Source organism: Mobula birostris, chromosome 10, assembly GCF_030028105.1.
Source record: "Mobula birostris isolate sMobBir1 chromosome 10, sMobBir1.hap1, whole genome shotgun sequence".
NCBI classification, from domain to species: Eukaryota; Metazoa; Chordata; class Chondrichthyes; order Myliobatiformes; family Myliobatidae; genus Mobula; species Mobula birostris.
The window spans coordinates 35,459,740-35,477,443 of record NC_092379.1 but is presented as its reverse complement, the minus strand read 5'-3'; the positions used below and the strand labels follow the sequence as shown (position 1 = coordinate 35,477,443).

General features: G+C 44.2%; 1 protein-coding gene across 1 annotated transcript in view; it reads left to right on the top strand.

The window, feature by feature from the left end:
• LOC140203576 (serine/threonine-protein phosphatase 2A 65 kDa regulatory subunit A beta isoform-like) overlaps positions 1-16,012 on the top strand; it is a 63,111-nt gene extending 47,099 nt beyond the window's left edge. Inside the window, exon 15 of the mRNA XM_072269621.1 lies at positions 15,954-16,012. Coding sequence (XP_072125722.1) covers positions 15,954-16,012 — 59 coding nt within the window. The remainder of the gene's footprint in view (positions 1-15,953) is intronic.
• The last annotated feature ends 1,692 nt before the right edge of the window (positions 16,013-17,704 follow it).

Genomic DNA, 17,704 nt, shown 5'->3' with positions numbered 1-17,704 from the left:
CACTCTCTCTTTGTCCCGTATTGGAAAAAGGAAAGTTACGTCACATCCGGAGTTTCTCCAGTTAGCGGACGATTTCCCTCCACGCCTCTCTGACGTAGTGGGGAACCACGTACGAGGCAAGTTACAGCAGTGGTTTGCCATTGCCTTCTGCCGGGTGAGTTTCCAAAGAGATCACCAGCTCGTAACCCAGCATGGATGGAAAGCGTGCAGGGGAGCCGGCTGGATTCAAACTCGGGGTGACGCCACTACAGCATCAGCCGGGTCAGCCTAGTGTATGATATGGGGACTACTTTATGTTGTAGTAACACATCGTTGCATGCGCTATTAGGCGCACATTGATACGTATGTGTGTGTTCTGCATCGTTTTCTACTGGTAAAGAACCATGAAACTTCGCTCCTGTCTCCAGCATTTTTATTAATAGCATTGTTGTGTAGCCAGGCCACACACACAACACTCTTTAAAGAATTACCCCTGGAAATGTAAACGTCTCATACGTAGTGTCACCGGATTTTAGCTGCCTTGTAGATTCTAGTTCTGCAGTCTTTCTGCTGTCTCAATTTAGCTTGAGATATCAAGCTGTCTACTCCCCCTATTTATTTTCATTGACTGTAGTGTACCCAGTGGCATTGTGTATCCGATGGGTTTAACTGTTAACAAAGATGTGAGGTTATTAGCTTTGCTGCTCTGTCGACAGTCACTTGTATCCAGCATGCCTCCTCCTCCTTTCCCAAAACACCTTCGCTTGTATTCCCAGCATCCAGTGGCAAATGCTCGAATTAAAACTGAAGATGTTGTCCAATCTGAAACTGTTCTCGGATGGGGTGGCAGAGGAGGGGCCCAGTGAGGGGCCCACGTTGGATGGGCCTTGGCTTGGGGAAGTGGTCCACATCAATGGGTCCTGACCCTGATGTAGGAGAGGGTTTCGCATTTGATGGGGCCTGGTGAAGGGGTGGGTTCCACATTGATGGGTCCTAAGGTGGGGCCTCATGTGTCTGCACTGCATTGTCCCCAGGTTGCTGAATGATATGTTATAAGTTTTGACCTACCTTAATTTCCCTTTTAATGATTTTTAACATTAAAAGAAAGAGTGCCCGTTAGACAGTTATTGAAATGACTTTCAATGCTGACCTCATTATTCCAGTGACTTGAACAGCAGTGGCAGTGGATGCTGTGATTACCTGATGGTTTGGTTAGGCAGCCATTGCTTCTGTACGTATTAGTTAAAGTAGATTTTTCAATAGCTAAACTTCTCTTCCCGACCAGAATTACACAATATTGTATCATTCCAGTGGTCTAGTCACATTTGGGATGCCATTTCAATATTGCAAATCACGTAATTTAATGTCTGTTAGCTTTTTGAATGATTTTAGAGATTGTGTTAGGCACATTTAACCTGTTACCGGTGGACGTCTTTCTCCTAATTTGTTGTTTTGACTGCTTTCCCTAATAAAGTGGATTAAGGTAAACGCTGCTTCGTGTTGCACACCAGAGAGGTGCAGGATTTACCTCCTTGCGACTTTTGCGGAGCAACAACACGTAAAAAGCATGTCATGGGTTTCGTTTCCTTGTAATTTTTTCCTTCTGTTACATTTCTTTTTGAGGTAGCTTTCTGTGCTGTTCACTGGGTTTTAGACCAAAGTCTTGCACACAAATCAGAGTTAGTCACTGAAGATTTAGTCAACGTGGAGAGACAAGTACAGCAGGGGAACAGGCCCTTCACCTCTTCTCTCTGGCGTCTTCTCTCTTCATCTCTTCCTAACAAAAGCCCCAAGCCCAACCTTCGTGTCCCTCACCAGAGAAACCTCCCCTTAATCATAAGACCATAAGATGGAGGAGCAGAAGTAGGCCCATCAGCCCATCGAGTCTGCTCTGCCATCCAATTCTTCCAGTCATCCCCATTCCCCTTACCTCTTCATGATGCCCTGGCTAATCAAGGACCTATCTATCTATGCCTTAAATACACCCAATGATTTGGCCTCCACAGCCACCTGTGGCAACAAATTCCACAAATTTACCACCATCTGACTAAAGAAATTTCTCTGCATCTCTCTTCTAAATGGATGTCCTTCAATCTTGAAGTCGTGCCCTCTTGTCCTAGACTCCCCGACCATGGGAAATAACTTTATCATATCTAATCTGTTCAGGCCTTTTAATATTTGGAATGTTTCTATGAGATCCCCCTCCCCTCATTCTCCTGAACTGCAGGGAATACAGCCCAAGAGCTGCCAGACGTTCCTCATACGGTAACCCTTTCATTCCTGGACTCATTCTCGTGAATCTTCTCTCAACCCTCTCCAATGTCAGTATATTCTTTCTAAAATAAGGAGCCCAAAGCTGCACACAATACTCCAAGTGTGGTCACACGAGTGCCTTATAGATCCTCAACATCACATCCCTGCTCTTTTATTCTATACCTCCAGAAATGAATACCAACATTGCATTCGTCGCGTTCACCACCAAATCAACCTGGGGGGTAACCTTTAGGGTATCCTGCTCAAGGACTCCCAAGTCCCTTTGCATCTCTGCATTTTGAATTATCTCCCCATCTAAATAATAGTCTACCTGTTTATTTCTTCCACCCAAGTGCATGGCCATACACTTTCCAACATTGTATTTCACTTGCCACTTCTTTGCCCATTCCCCTGAACTATCCACGTCTCTCTGCAGGCTCTCTATTTCCTTCACCTATCTTGGTATTATCGGCAAACTTAGCCACAAATCCATTAATCCCATAGTCCAAATTATTGACGTACATTGTAAAAAGCAGCAGTCCCAACACCGACCCGTGGAACTCCACTGGTAAGCGGCAGCCAGAATAGGATCCCTTTATTCCCACTCTGTTTTATGCCGTTCAGCCAATGCTCCACCCATGCTAGTAACGTCCCTGTAATTCCATGGGTGCTTATTTTGCTAAGCAGCCTCTTGTGGGCACTTTGTCAAAGGCCTTTTGAAAATCCAAATACACCATGTCTACTGCATCTACTTTGCCTACCCTACTTGCAATCTCCTCAAAAATTTGCAGTAGATTTGTCAGGCAGGATTTTCCTTTCAGGAAGCCATGCTGGCTCTGGCCTAACTTGTCATGTGCCTCCAGGTGCTCCGTAATTTCATCCCTAACAATTGATTCCAACAATTTCCGAACCACTGATGTCAGGCTAGCAGGTCTGTAGCTTCCTTTCTGCTGCTCCGACCCTTCTTAAATAGCAGAGTAACATTTGCAATTTTCCAGTCATCCAGTACAATGCCAGAATCTATTGATTCTTGAAAGATCATTGCTAACGCCTCTGCAATCTCTCCAGCTACTTCCTTCAGAACCCAAGGGTGCATTCCATCAGGTCCAGGAGGTTTATCCACCCTCAGGCCATTAAGTTTCCTGAACACCTTCTCAGTCGTAATTTTCACTGCACATACTTCACTTCCCTGACACACTTGAGTGTCCGGTATACAGCAGATGTCTTCCACTGGATTCTAATTCTCTAGATGTTCCCACACTCTGAGACTCCCACCTTGCATTGTTATCTCTGCACCTCCTTCCAAAAAATGTCAAACCACCTGCCCAATCTACTGTTTAGTGAGTAACAATTTTTAATCGCCCAAAACACTGCTGCCTTGTTCTAACATGCACCAAGACCTTTCATCCATCTCTTCTGTCCTCACCAAACAACCCAAACACCTGGTTAAACAACATTTCAATCTTGAGTCTCGTGCTTCCAATCCCGTCTCCTGTTTCTGCATCCTCTCCCACTCCTACAATTCACCCCAGCCCCAGTCTCTGCACCTCCAATTCCAGCATCTTGTTCAACCATGACTTTAAGCACTCTGCTATTGATGACTGTGCCTTCAGCTGTCTGTGTCTCAAGCTCTGGAATCCCTTCCCAAAACCTTTCTGCCTCTCTCCCCACCTCTGTGATGCTCCTATGAAACTTCCCATCGACCAAACTCTGGTCACCTGTTCTAAAATCTCCTTTCATGGCCTGGTCTCAAATTGTATTTGATGCTGCTGCTACGAGAGTCTCAGGACTTTTTGCTGTGTAGCTGTCAGTTCCAGTTCCGTCATAATTCACCTTTAGGCTCATAGGCCGCTACAGCACAGAATCAGGTCCTTTGTCCTGTCCAGTCCATCCCAAACTATTATTCCGCTTAGTCCCAGCTGCCTGCACCTGAACCTTGCCCTCCGTACCCCTCCTATCCATGTACTTATCCAAATTTCTCTCAAATGTTGAAATCAAACCCTTATCCACCACTTCCTCTGGCAGCTGATTCCACATTTGCACCACCCTCTGAGTGAAGGTTCACCCTTAAGTATTTCAGCTTTCATCTTTAAACTATGACCTCTAATTCTAGTCTCACCCTGCCAGCATGGGAAAAGCCTGCTTGCATTTATCCTATCTACATCCCTCATAATTTTAGATACCTCTATAAAATCTCTCCTCATTCCCCTACACACCAGGGAATAAAGTCCTAACCTATCCAACCTTTCCCGATAGCTCAGTTCCTCAAGACCTGGCAACGTCCTTGTAAATTTTCTGTGTGCTCTTTCAATCTTACTGATATCCTTTCTTTCAGTAGGTAAACAGAACTGCACACAATACTCCAAATTTGACCTTACCTTTGTGAAAGATTGTTTCTTTACATTATAAACACCAATTGTGTTTTTATAAAACGTATCTGAAAATGACTTCAGGCATATTACTATCTTTACCTGCTTTTTATTAATTATTTTGGTCAGTTTCCTCTTTTGTGTTCCCAAGTCAGGTGGGTGTCACTTCAATGTTCCTTCGGCCAAAGGAAAGGAGTTAAGGGCAATTTGTACTTCTGCATTGAATTAATGGCACAGGTACGGCGTAGCCGCGTACCCTACGCTGTAGCCTGACGTACACCTCCCCGAAAATGTAACCACGCGTTGCGGTGATGCAGACAGCAACAACTGATTGGTTGGCTTGATAGCATCGCATTTCCTCCTATGCATTTCTGGTTGCTTCTTGTCTCTCAGTGGCCGGACAAGCACAGAAAATTCACCCTCCTTCTGCCTCAATCCATTCAATGCTCGTACACACCATCTCCTCCCACGTCTTCCCTCCTTTCTACGTTGCAGTAACTTCAATAAAAGTAACTCTTGTTCAACATTTATTAGCTCCAACTGCAACATGATGCGCTCAGTTTCAGTCGCCACTGCTTGAAGTACACGAAGAAACTCAACACAGTGGCATAGAAACCCCATCGCCAACTAGCGTTTTGGCGGTGAATTGCAGAGCGACACGGACACACCAGTGCAGAAGTATAAATGCTCACAAGGGCATAGACCACTTGCGTAGGCTACGGCATCGGCTACAGGTTAGAGCCGACGCAGAAGCATAAATCAGCCTTAACGGTGGGGCGGGTGGAGAAGGGACAAGGGGAGGCCAAGTCAGTCAGATGTGGCAACTATTCACCTGTCTCTCTGCTGAGTGCACAGATTGTTCTTATTAGCACTTGTTGTTGTGGAAATGTCTTTGGTACCATAGTATTAAATGGGAGTTGAATTCCAAAACAGTCCAATTGGCTCAACTAATCTGTCTCAGTGTTTTGCCCCCCACCCCATATAAGAAAATAGTACTGATCATATTTACCCAATCAGCTCCTATATGACTTTAGACTTGTTTCCATCATGCACCTGTCCAGTCTTTCTGCTGCAACTGTGAACTGTGAAAACAAATTCCATGGCTTCTCCAATATCTCCGGTCTTTTGTTTGAAGTTTCTTGCATTTACTGCTGTATTCATGGGCCTTTGCAGTGGATCTCATGACTACTGCTGGTCCATCTTTGCAACATTTGAGAAAACACTGTCATTGCAGCACACTGGGTTCCCTTTGTCCTTACCTACCAGCCCACGAGCCTCTGTATCCAGCACTTCACTCTTCAAACCTTCTGCCATCTACAACGGGATCCTACCAGTAAACACATCTTCTCCCTGCGCCCCCCCACTCTCGCTTTCTGCTTGTCCACTCATCCCTCCCCACTGATCTCCCTCCTCCACTTATCCCTGTGAACTGCCCCTAGACCACCTCCCTCACCACTATTCAGACCCTTAAACAGTCCTTCCGTGTGAGGCGATAGTTCACCAGCAGGTCTGCCTGGGTCACCTGCTGTAACTTGGTGCAGCCTCCTCTACATTGGTGAGATTCGGCGTAGATTGGGGTATCAAATATTTGAGCACCTTCACTCTATCTGCCACAAAAGGCAGGGTCTCCCAATGGCTATCCATTTCAATTCAACTTCCTCTTCCCATTTTGGCATGTTGGTTGTCTCCTCTACTGCTCAAAGAGGCCACACTCAGATTGGTGGAGCAACATCTCATATTCGATCTGGGTAGCCTCCAGCCTAATGGCACAAACACCGAGTTCTCCAACTTCCAGTAATCTTTCCCCACTCCCTCCTTCTCTCTGTTTCCAGCCCTCATGCTGGCACCTCTCTTACCCTTCTCTTCACTTCCTCTGGTTCCCCCCTCCTCCTTCCCTTTCTTCCATGGTCTCTATCAGATTACCTCTTCTCCAGCCCTTTACTTCTTCCACCTATCACCTCCCAGCCTCTCACACCCCCCTCCCCCTTCCCCCTCACCTGGTCTCGCCTATCACCTTCCAGCTTGTACTCCTTCCTGTCCCCGCACCACTTTATTCCAGCTTCTGTCCCCTTCCTTTCCAGTCTGTCCTGATGAGGGGTCTGTTTATTCCTCTCCAGAGATGGTGCTTGACCTGCCAAAGTCCTGTGTTAGTGTGACCTGTGCTGTTCCAACAAGAAAGATTCCAGTTTCAAGGTCACTCAAGTTAAGAGCAGTGGGGTAATCAGGTTGTTCTCACTGAATCCTGGTCTTCATTGGTGTGTTTTCTTGCAGGGAGTGCTGTTGGAGAGAAGTGGAAACACACTAAATAAGGAGAAGTATGTGCCCTAGCATGGAGCAGTGTGCAGGGGACCCAGCTGGATTCGAACTGGGGACCTTTCGTCCCCAAGTCCGACTCTGATGCCACTACACCACCAGTCGGGTCACAGAAGGAGTATAGATGGGGAAATGCAAGCAGGCTTTTTCCACTGAGGTTGGGTGGGACTACAACTAGAGGTCGTGGGTTAAGCGTGAAAGGTGACAAGCTGAAAGGGGAACATGAGGGGAAACTCAGAGGGTCATGAGTGTGTGGAATGAGCTGCAAATGCAAGTGGTGCACGCAGACATCCCACCCTGCAAAAACTCATTTCAGGGAGGTAGCACCATCAATTTGCGAGAGACTCCTGGAACTTTCTGGAGAGGTGGGATAGCTGCAATAGAGCAGCTCCTTAGCAGATAGCCGGCTAGTTTAAATAACGTTAGTTATGATAATGAATGAATGACACCTGCTAAACTCACCTCAACATGTCTTTTACAGTCTTAACCCACCATGGGCGATAGAAAAGTCACTGTTGCAAGGAGTGCAGCGAGCAACACTGTCATTATTTTTGACCCCTGTTAGGCAGGGGTACACTTTAGTGTAGTCTGGGGTGAAGTACGTTTTATATTTTCTTTTTTCTTTTTTTGGAACACTCTGCCATCCATCCATCCTCTCTCCCTGCGCCCCCTCCCCCCCCCTCCCTACCCCTCCACCTCTCTCCCCCCTCCCCCATCTGTGTGTGTGTGTGTGTGTGTGTCTCTCTCTCTCTCTCTGTGAAAAAAATCCATTTCCAGGATATTGTACATAATTTGCAGGCATCAGGGAGCCGCTGTCAATGTGCGGGTGACTCCTGCAACTTCTGGGAGAGGTGGGACGTCTGTGCATGTGAGCTCAATTTCAACATTTAAGAGAAGTTGGGATGGGTACCTGGGTGGCAGTGGTGTGGAGGGCTATGAACCCAGTGCAGGTTGCTGGGAGTAGGCAGCTTAAATGGCTTTCTATGAAATAGATCAGCCTGGGGCCTGTTCCTGTGTTGTATGACCTTTGGAAGGCTATCTTAAGTATGAAAAAACAGTTCCAAGGGGAGCTAGAGACAGAATCGGATGCACCTTAGCTTTGGCAGAGTTTGCATGCTATTACTTCTTACAAGGTGAAACCTAACATCATAAATGGCTGAATTAAGATGAATGCCTTTTATGTACACTTTGAAAGGCAGAATAAAATTATACATGTGTAATTCCATGCAGCATCTTATATCTGTCTCAGAGGCCGACATCTGAACAGCTTTCCAGAGGGTGAACCCTGACAAAGCTTCAGGCCCAATGGTGTACCTGGCAAGGCACTGAAACCCTGTGCCACCCAACCAACCAGTTCTACAGGGAATGTATCTCATTGGCACTGAAAACCTGTGCCACCCAACCAACCAGTTCTATAGGGAATGTATCTCATTGGCACTGAAAACCTGTGCCACCCAACCAACCAGTTCTACAGGGAATGTACCTCATTGGCACTGAAAACCTGTGCCACCCAACCAAACAGTTCTATAGGGAATGAATCTCATTGGCACTGAAAACCTCTGCCACCCAACCAACCAGTTCTATAGGGAAAGAATCTCATTGGCACTGAAAACCTGTGCCACCCAACCAACCAGTTCTACAGGGAATGAATCTCATTGGCACTGAAAACCCGTGCCACCCAACCAACCAGTTCTACAGGGAATGAATCTCATTGGCACTGAAAACCTGTGCCACCCAACCAACCGGTTCTATAGGGAATGAATCTCATTGGCACTGAAAACCTGTGCCACCCAACCAACCAGTTCGACAGGGAATGAATCTCATTGGCACTGAAAACCTGTGCCACCCAACCAACCAGTTCTACAGGGAATGAATCTCATTGGCACAGAAAACCTGTGCCACCCAACCAACCAGTTCTATAGGGAATGAATCTCATTGGCACTGAAAACCTGTGCCACCCAACCAACCGGTTCTATAGGGAATGAATCTCATTGGCACTGAAAACCTGTGCCACCCAACCAACCAGTTCTACAGGGAATGAATCTCATTGGCACTGCACTCACCCTTGCACCAGCTGGTCAACAACAATGCCTACGTCAGCCTACTGTTTATTGATTATAACTCAGTGTTCAACACCATCATTCCTTCATTACTGATCAACAAGCTTCAAAACCTGAGCTCCTGTACCTCCCTCTGCAACTAGACCATCGACTTCCTGATCAGGAGATCAAAAATAACATCTCCTCCTCCAAGACAATCATCAAAGACTTATTGTAACTTAGTTATTTTGTTTTCTGTATTGCAGCCACAAACAACAAATTTCACAACATATGTCAGTGATAATAAACTTGATTCCGATTTTATAATGAAGGTCCACGAACAATGCATCATTATGCATTTTAAACACTATTTCTTTTGAAACTTGTAGCAATTTACTGTCTTTGGGCTGTACTTTTGCAACTTTGCACTTTACAATTGCTGCAAAGCAGCTAATTTCCTGTCATATGAGACAGTATTAATAGACCTGGTTATGGTGTCACTGGAGACTTTGCTCCAGGAGGTCATCATGCCGTTAACAATAAGTACTGTAGAACTGGTGAGTAAGGCGAACAGATTGAAATTAGAAATGCAGCTAGTATGTGGATCCAGACAACACCAAGAAAACTCCAGTCCTTGTATCTATTCAAGAGACTGCAGAATGGATGAGCAAAATTACCATAGTACCTTGGTATAAAGAATACATTTTCCAAAATCCCACCTCTTTCTTCTTGAGGTTCCCCTCAACTGGAAGGAAGTAAACGTAACCCCACTACTTAACAAAGTTGGGAGAAGAAAATTGCAGAGAAAATACTTAAAGTCTATCATTGAGTGAGTGGCAAGAGCACATTTGAAAAAGTAGGACTCATCAGAATTGGCGTGTAACTTGTTCAAGATTGCTGAGTATTGATGAGGAAGACAGCTATGCTGCTCATTAGACTTTCAGAAGACCTTGAATAAGATGCCACAGAAGAAATCATAAAGCACATGGGATTGAAGGAAATATTCTTCTGTGCGTTGAGGATCAGTTAATAAACAGAAAATAATGACTAGGAATAAATAGGTCACTTTGAGATTGGGAGGTTGTTGACTAGTGTTGCAGGAGTTGATGTTGAGCTCTAATATTCAGTCAATATCAATGATCTAGCTGAGAGGGTTTACAATAATATACAGTATCCATGTTTGCTAATGATACCAAGTTGGGGTCTGTATGGCCTGTAATGATGGTGCAGAGAAGTCTTAAAGGGATGTACACACAAAATGCTGGAGGAACTCAGCAGATTTATGGGAATAAATAAACAGCTGATGTTTTGGGCCAAGACCCTTTATCAGAGCTAAAGAGGAAGGGAAAGATGCCAGAATATGAAGGGAGGGGTAAGGGAAGGAAGACAAGTTGGAAGGTGATAGGTGTGGACAGGTGGGTGGGGGAGAGAGGCAGTGGTGTGGAGGGCTATGAACCCAATGCAGGTTGATGGGAGTAGGCAGCTTAAATGGCTTTCTATGAAATAGATCAGCCTGGGGCCTGTTCCTGTGTTGTATGACCTACGGAAGGCTATCTTAAGTATGAAAAAACAGTTCCAAGGGAAGCTAGAGACAGAATCGGATGCACCTTAGCTTTGGCAGAGTTTGCATGCTATTACTTCCTACAAGGTGAAACCTAACATCATAAATGGCTGAATTAAGATGAATGCCTTTTATGTAGACTTTGAAAGGCAGAATAAAATTATACATGTGTAATTCCCTGCAGCATCTTATATCTGTCTCAGAGGCCGACATCTGAACAGCTTTCAAGAGGGTGAACCCTGACAAAGCTTCAGGCCCAATGGTGCACCTGGCAAGGCACTGAAAACCTGTGCCACACAACCAACCAGTTCTACAGGGAATGTATCTCATTGGTACTGAAAACCTGTGCCACCCAACCAACCAGTTCTATAGGGAATGAATCTCATTGGCACTGAAAACCTGTGCCACCCAACCAAACAGTTCTATAGGGAATGAATCTCATTGGCACTGAAAACCTCTGCCACCCAACCAACCAGTTCTATAGGGAAAGAATCTCATTGGCACTGAAAACCTGTGCCACCCAACCAACCAGTTCTACAGGGAATGAATCTCATTGGCACTGAAAACCCGTGCCACCCAACCAACCAGTTCTACAGGGAATGAATCTCATTGGCACTGAAAACCTGTGCCACCCAACCAACCGGTTCTATAGGGAATGAATCTCATTGGCACTGAAAACCTGTGCCACCCAACCAACCAGTTCGACAGGGAATGAATCTCATTGGCACTGAAAACCTGTGCCACCCAACCAACCAGTTCTACAGGGAATGAATCTCATTGGCACAGAAAACCTGTGCCACCCAACCAAACAGTTCTACAGGGAATGAATCTCATTGGCACTGAAAACCTGTGCCACCCAACCAACCAGTTCTATAGGGAATGAATCTCATTGGCACAGAAAACCTGTGCCACCCAATCAACCAGTTCTATAGGGAATGAATCTCATTGGCACTGAAAACCTGTGCCACCCAACCAACCAGTTCTATAGGGAACGTATCTCATTGGCACTGAAAACCTGTGCCACCCAACCAAACAGTTCTATAGGGAATGAATCTCATTGGCACTGAAAACCCGTGCCACCCAACGAACCGGTTCTATAGGGAAAGAATCTCATTGGCACTGAAAACCTGTGCCACTCAGCCAACCAGTTCTACAGGGAATGAATTTCATTGGCACTGAAAACCTGTACCACCCAACCAACCAGTTCTACAGGGAATGAATCTCATTGGCACTGAAAACCTGTGCCACCCAACCAACCAGTTCTACAGGGAATGAATCTCATTGGCACTGAAAACCTGTGCCACCCAACCAACCAGTTCTACAGGGAATGAATCTTATTGGCACTGAAAACCTGTGCCACCCAACCAACCAGTTCTATAGGGAATGAATCTCATTGGCACTGAAAACCTGTGCCACCCAACCAACCAGTTCTGCAGGGAATGTATCTCATTGGCACTGAAAACCTGTGCCACCCAACCAACCAGTTCTATAGGGAATGAATCTCATTGGCACTGAAAACCTGTGCCACCCAACCAACCAGTTCTACAGGGAATGAATCCCATTGGCACTGCACTCACCCTTGCACCAGCTGGTCAACAACAATGCCTACGTCAGCCTACTGTTTATTGATTATAACTCAGTGTTCAACACCATCATTCCTTCATTACTGATCAACAAGCTTCAAAACCTGAGCTCCTGTACCTCCCTCTGCAACTAGATCATCGACTTCCTGATCAGGAGATCAAAAATAACATCTCCTCCTCCAAGACAATCATCAAAGACTTATTGTAACTTAGTTATTTTGATTTCTGTATTGCAGCCACAAACAACAAATTTCACAACATATGCCAGTGATAATAAACTTGATTCTGATTCTATAATGAAGGTCCACGAACAATGCATCATTATGCATTTTAAGCACTAGTTATTTTGAAATTTGTAGCAATTTACTGTCTTTGGGCTGTACTTTTGCGACTTTGCACTTTACAATTGCTGCAAAGCAGCTAATTTCCTGTCATATGAGACAGTATTAATAGACCTGGTTATGGTCTCACTGGAGACTTTGCTCCAGGAGGTCATCATGCCCTTAACAATAAGTACTGTAGAACTGGTGAGTAAGGCGAACAGATTGAAATTACAAATGAGGCTAGTATGTGGATCCAGACAACACCAAGGAAACTCCAGTCCTTGTATCTATTCAAGAGACTGCAGAACGGATGATAGTACGATGGTACAAAGAATACATTTTCCAAAATCCCACCTCTTTCTTCTTGAGGTTCCCCTCAACTGGAAGGAAGTAAACGTAATCCCACTCTTTAACAAAGTTGGGAGAAGACAATTGCAGAGAAAATACTTAAAGCCTATCATTGAGTGAATGGGAAGAGCACATTTGAAAAAGTAGGACTGATCAGAATTGGCGTGTAACTTGTTCAAGTTTGCTGAGAATTGATGAGGAAGACAGCTATGCTGCTCATTAGACTTTCAGAAGACCTTGAATAAGGTGCCACAGAAGAAATCATAAAGCACATGGGATTGAAGGAAATATTCTTGTGTGCGTTGAGGATCAGTTAATAAACAGAAAATAATGACTAGGAATAAATAGGTCACTTTGAGATTGCGAGGTTGTTGACTAGTGTTGCAGGAGTTGATGTTGAGCTCTAATATTCAGTCAACAGCAATGATCTTGTTGAGAGGGTTTACAATAATATACAGTACCCATGTTTGCTAATGATACCAAGTTGGGGTCTGTATGGCTTGTAATGATGATGCAGAGAAGTTTTAAAGGGATGTACACACAAAATGCTGAAGGGATTCAGCAGATTTATGGGAATAAATAAACAGCCGATGTTTTGGGCCAAGACCCTTTATCAGGGCTGGAGAGGAAGGGAAAGATGCCAGAATATGAAGGGAGGAGTAAGGGAAGGAAGACAAGTTTGAAGGTGATAGGTGTAGATAGGTGGATGGAAGAGGGGTGAGGGAGAGAGGAAGTAACAAGCTAAGAGATGACAGGTGGAAAAGGTAAAGGACTGGAGAGTGGATCGTGGGAGATAGGGAAGGAGGAAGGGCACCAGAGGGAGGTGATAAACAGGGAGGAGAGGTAGTAAGAGGCCAGAGTGGGGAATGGAAGGGGCAAAATTACCGGAAGTAATTCAAGTAAGAGAAATCAATGTTCATGCCATCAGCTTAAAGACTACTTAGTTGGAATACGAGGTGTTGCAGTGTGGGATAAGGGAACAATGAGGGTTGGTGGCAGTCGATGGGAGATCTCCAGAGTCGATGAGGTTGCTGGTGGTGTTAGAGACAATATCCTGATGGTCCCAAGTGAGGTCCTTTTCAAGGGGTCAGTAAGAGGAGGTGTCCAGAGAATTAACACTTGGTCCCAAGATTCACAAAGCTGAATGGTTGGGTAGGCCCATTGTTTCTGCCTGCTCTCGCATCCACATACCACAACTCCATTTTATCCCTCTTGTTTCAGTTGCGTCCCACCTACATCTGCAAGTCACCTTCCAGCTTCTTACATCATTCCCCCCTCCCCCATCCACTTGGCTTCACCTATCACCTTCAAGCTCGGTCTCCTTCTCCTCTCCCTACACCTTTATTCTGGCATCTTCCCCCTTCCTTACCAGTCCTGATGGAATGTCCCAGCCTGAAGCATCAACAGTTTATTCATTGTTGTAGCGTGGACGAAATCATCAGAGAGACAGAGTCACTGGTAGGTACAAAGCAGCCTCTTTATTCGACACAAGCTACAGCAGGCATCTTACGGACGGATACACCTTCTGCAGAAAGGTCTGCTAGCCCAATGCGGGCTCAATATTTATATGCTAAACACAAAGGCAATCGCTACTTAAAAAGTTAAAGACAATGCTTCCTTTTGAGGCTACATACAAAATATCACCCAATCCTTTCCTTCCGACGCCAAAATGTCGACAGCCTTTAGGAATGTAAATTAAGTCTACGATACATTTATTTGGCATTTCCCATGCTAACATAGAAGACAATTAATATTTATAATGCATAGATAATACTGTCTTCAAAACTACAGCATCAGGTCAAACTACGGCGCCAGAAGCATAGGAAGTGCATTGTCAAGTAGAAGTCTGGTGGCCAAAGTCACTTCAATGTAAACAAATCATTACCCCAAAAAATTCACTCTAACATTCATTTCCATAGATGATGCCTGACCTGCTGAGTTCCTCCAGCATTTTGTGTGTGTTGTCCTGGATTTCCAGCATCTGCAGTATCTTTTGGGTTTTAAATGGATTCATGCAGGTTATATGAATCTGCAAGGTCACGGCTGATAGAGTGTAATGTGGAAAAGTGCAAGAGGAAATTTGGTAGGGAAAATAGAAAAGTAGAGTAGTTAAATGATGAGAGACTGTAAGGAGTTGGTGCTCAGAGTGACCTGGGTACCAGTGTACGTGAATCACTGATGCCAAAATACAGCAAACAATTAGAAAGACAAATGGTTTGCTGGTCTTTATTGAAAGAAGAAGGAGTACAAGAATAATAACATTTAAGTACATTTATATAAATATCTGGTAAGATTGTGCCTGGAATATTGTAAAGAGATCTGGTCTCTCGAGCTAATAAAGGATATGAAAACAAACGAGACTGTGGATTCTGGGATCTGCCAGCAAAAACAAAACTCTGAAAGAACTTAGCTCATCAATTAGTATCTGCAGAGGAAGAATACAAGTTGATATTCCAGGCTGAGACCTTGCACCAGGAGTGGACTGGGTGTGAATAAATGATATACTGTACAGTGGATTCTGGTTAGTTATTCTATCGGTTAATCCAGACAGCCACTTATTTGGGACAACTCTAAATCAACATAAACTAATCAAAAAAATAGCCAGAATTTCCTCACTTATTTGGGACACTATGCCTCTTAACTGGGACGGGAGAGTATTGCCAAACAGTTTCCAACTAGCGTCAGTTGTGTGCACTTGTGTGCCATTAAATACTCCACCGTGCTTAGAGTGAACGGTTTTTAAATATCATCAGCTTGTGTTCAAAAAAGCAGTGGTTTATGTCAGGGATAGGTAGCGAGAAATAAGCAGTAAGACAATTCAGAACTGTTTTTCTCACTACAGTTTCAAGCAGTCAGGCTTGGAGATGCAAGAAATAGCTGGGAATGAAAATGAAACAATTTCACTGCTTCAACAAATTAGAAACCACGAAGAAAGTTAAGATATTGACAATCATCTTGAATGCTACAATGAAAATGAGGATTTGGAGAATGCAACAGTTTCTAACTAGCATCAGTTGTGTGCATGTGTCTGGCCATAAGACACTACAGCATGCTTAGAGCAAATAGTTTTTAAATAGCATCAATTGCGTATGCTTGTGCTATGGTATTCATTTGAGCCTACTGATGCCAAATGACAAAGCAACAATTTTTGACACTACTTCAACACTGATTTTGTTCATTTACAGTCAATCAAAAAGAACAGAGCAGCGTACACTGTATGAACTCTGCTGTCGAGAACTATTAGGTGTTATCATAGTACTACAGTTATATTGGTAATATTCTAATTTGTTCTGTATTTATTTAAATACATAATTTGTTACTCAGTTGAACATAGTTAGCCTTTTTAAAACTATTTTCATGAAACTTTGGCTAATTGTGGCAGCCACTTCATTGGGCCAAAATGTACTGATCCTGATGTGTCCCCATTAACTGGAATCCACCATTCTGATAAATGGATGCAGGGTTAGTAAGGTAGAAGATCAGCCATGATTGCACTGATTGGTAGGACATACAGGAATAGGCAAAGTGACCTACTTCTGCTTCAATTTTTTTAATGATCTCAAAAGAACGGTCAAGATCAATAAGCCTACCTTCAAAAGTCATATTCCATTAACTGCACCAACAGTCTAATTGACTATTAAATCACCAGTTTTGCATCAGACTATAAATCAGGCCTCATATGTAACATTAGAGTACATCACCTGTTCTATCCATGCACCAACATTTGACCCCCAAATCCAAATCTCACAGGTTACACAAACTGCTCGTTTCAACCAAGATAACCATGTCAACCAGGTGACACTTACCGACAAATTGTATTGCCCCTTGCAGAACAGGATGGTGTAGGGTCAGAAGCACTGGGTGCTTACTAAATGGGATAGGTGGACCACCACAGAATGAATGTATCATGACTGCATTTAGTATGCTGGGCACTGACCTACATGATTCACTGCCAATGGTCACGTCAACTGGATCTTGAGGAAATGCTATGACCTTCTAAAATATACCAGTGTTGCCTGCAAATTATGTGCATGCAGTAATTGTGCCCTGTACCCTAGTTCAGCTTGCAACTCCAGTGAAATTACTGCACATTCTCAGTAAATTTGAACAGTCTTAATATCTCTTACACAACAGAAGACAACTAACTGTGAGTTATTAAAAACAGCTCCAATCTGAGAGAAGCCAAATGCTAAAGATTTGTCACCACATTAAAAGGCAATGCTGTTCTTTCCCTGTTGTTGTAATTGTAGCTGGTGATTTATTTCAGTGAGGACTTTGTGTAAGGCAACCTGCACCTCAACTAGGTATCTTACTGAAGTTCAGAGAGGAGAATGTTCCATAAAGATTCTGGGCGTAAACAAACTTCTGCAATGAGCCTTTCTCCACTTCCCCTCATGTCAGGATGAGTGGCTGTCCCAGCTCTGCTTGGCCCCTGTTATTAGTCACAGAATTGTACAACATAGGGACCTTGTACATTTGACCCATTGTGTCCGTTCTATCAAAGAGCTCATTTACACTAATCTGATTTCCTGTTATAATAATCAATTAACCTAGTAACTTGCACATCTTTTGAGTGTGCCTCAGTAGCAGCACAGCAAGTTCCTAATGGGAATGGATGCATCTGGTGGGATCTCAGAACGAATGTGTAGACTCCACAGACAACACTAGAGATCAGGAAGGAAGCTAATGTTTGTACCAGACCTCCAAGGTAATCAGTTTCTCTCTCTTTGATCCAATACCATTCCCTGCTACCATAACACACATCAAAGTTGCTGGTGAACGCAGCAGGCCAGGCAGCATCTCTAGGAAGAGGTACAGTCAATGTTTCGGGCCGAGACCCTTCGTCAGGGTGAACTGAAAGAAGAGCTAGTAAGAGATTTGAAAGTGGGGAGATCCAGAGTGATCGGAGAAGACAGGAGGGGGAGGGATAGAGCCA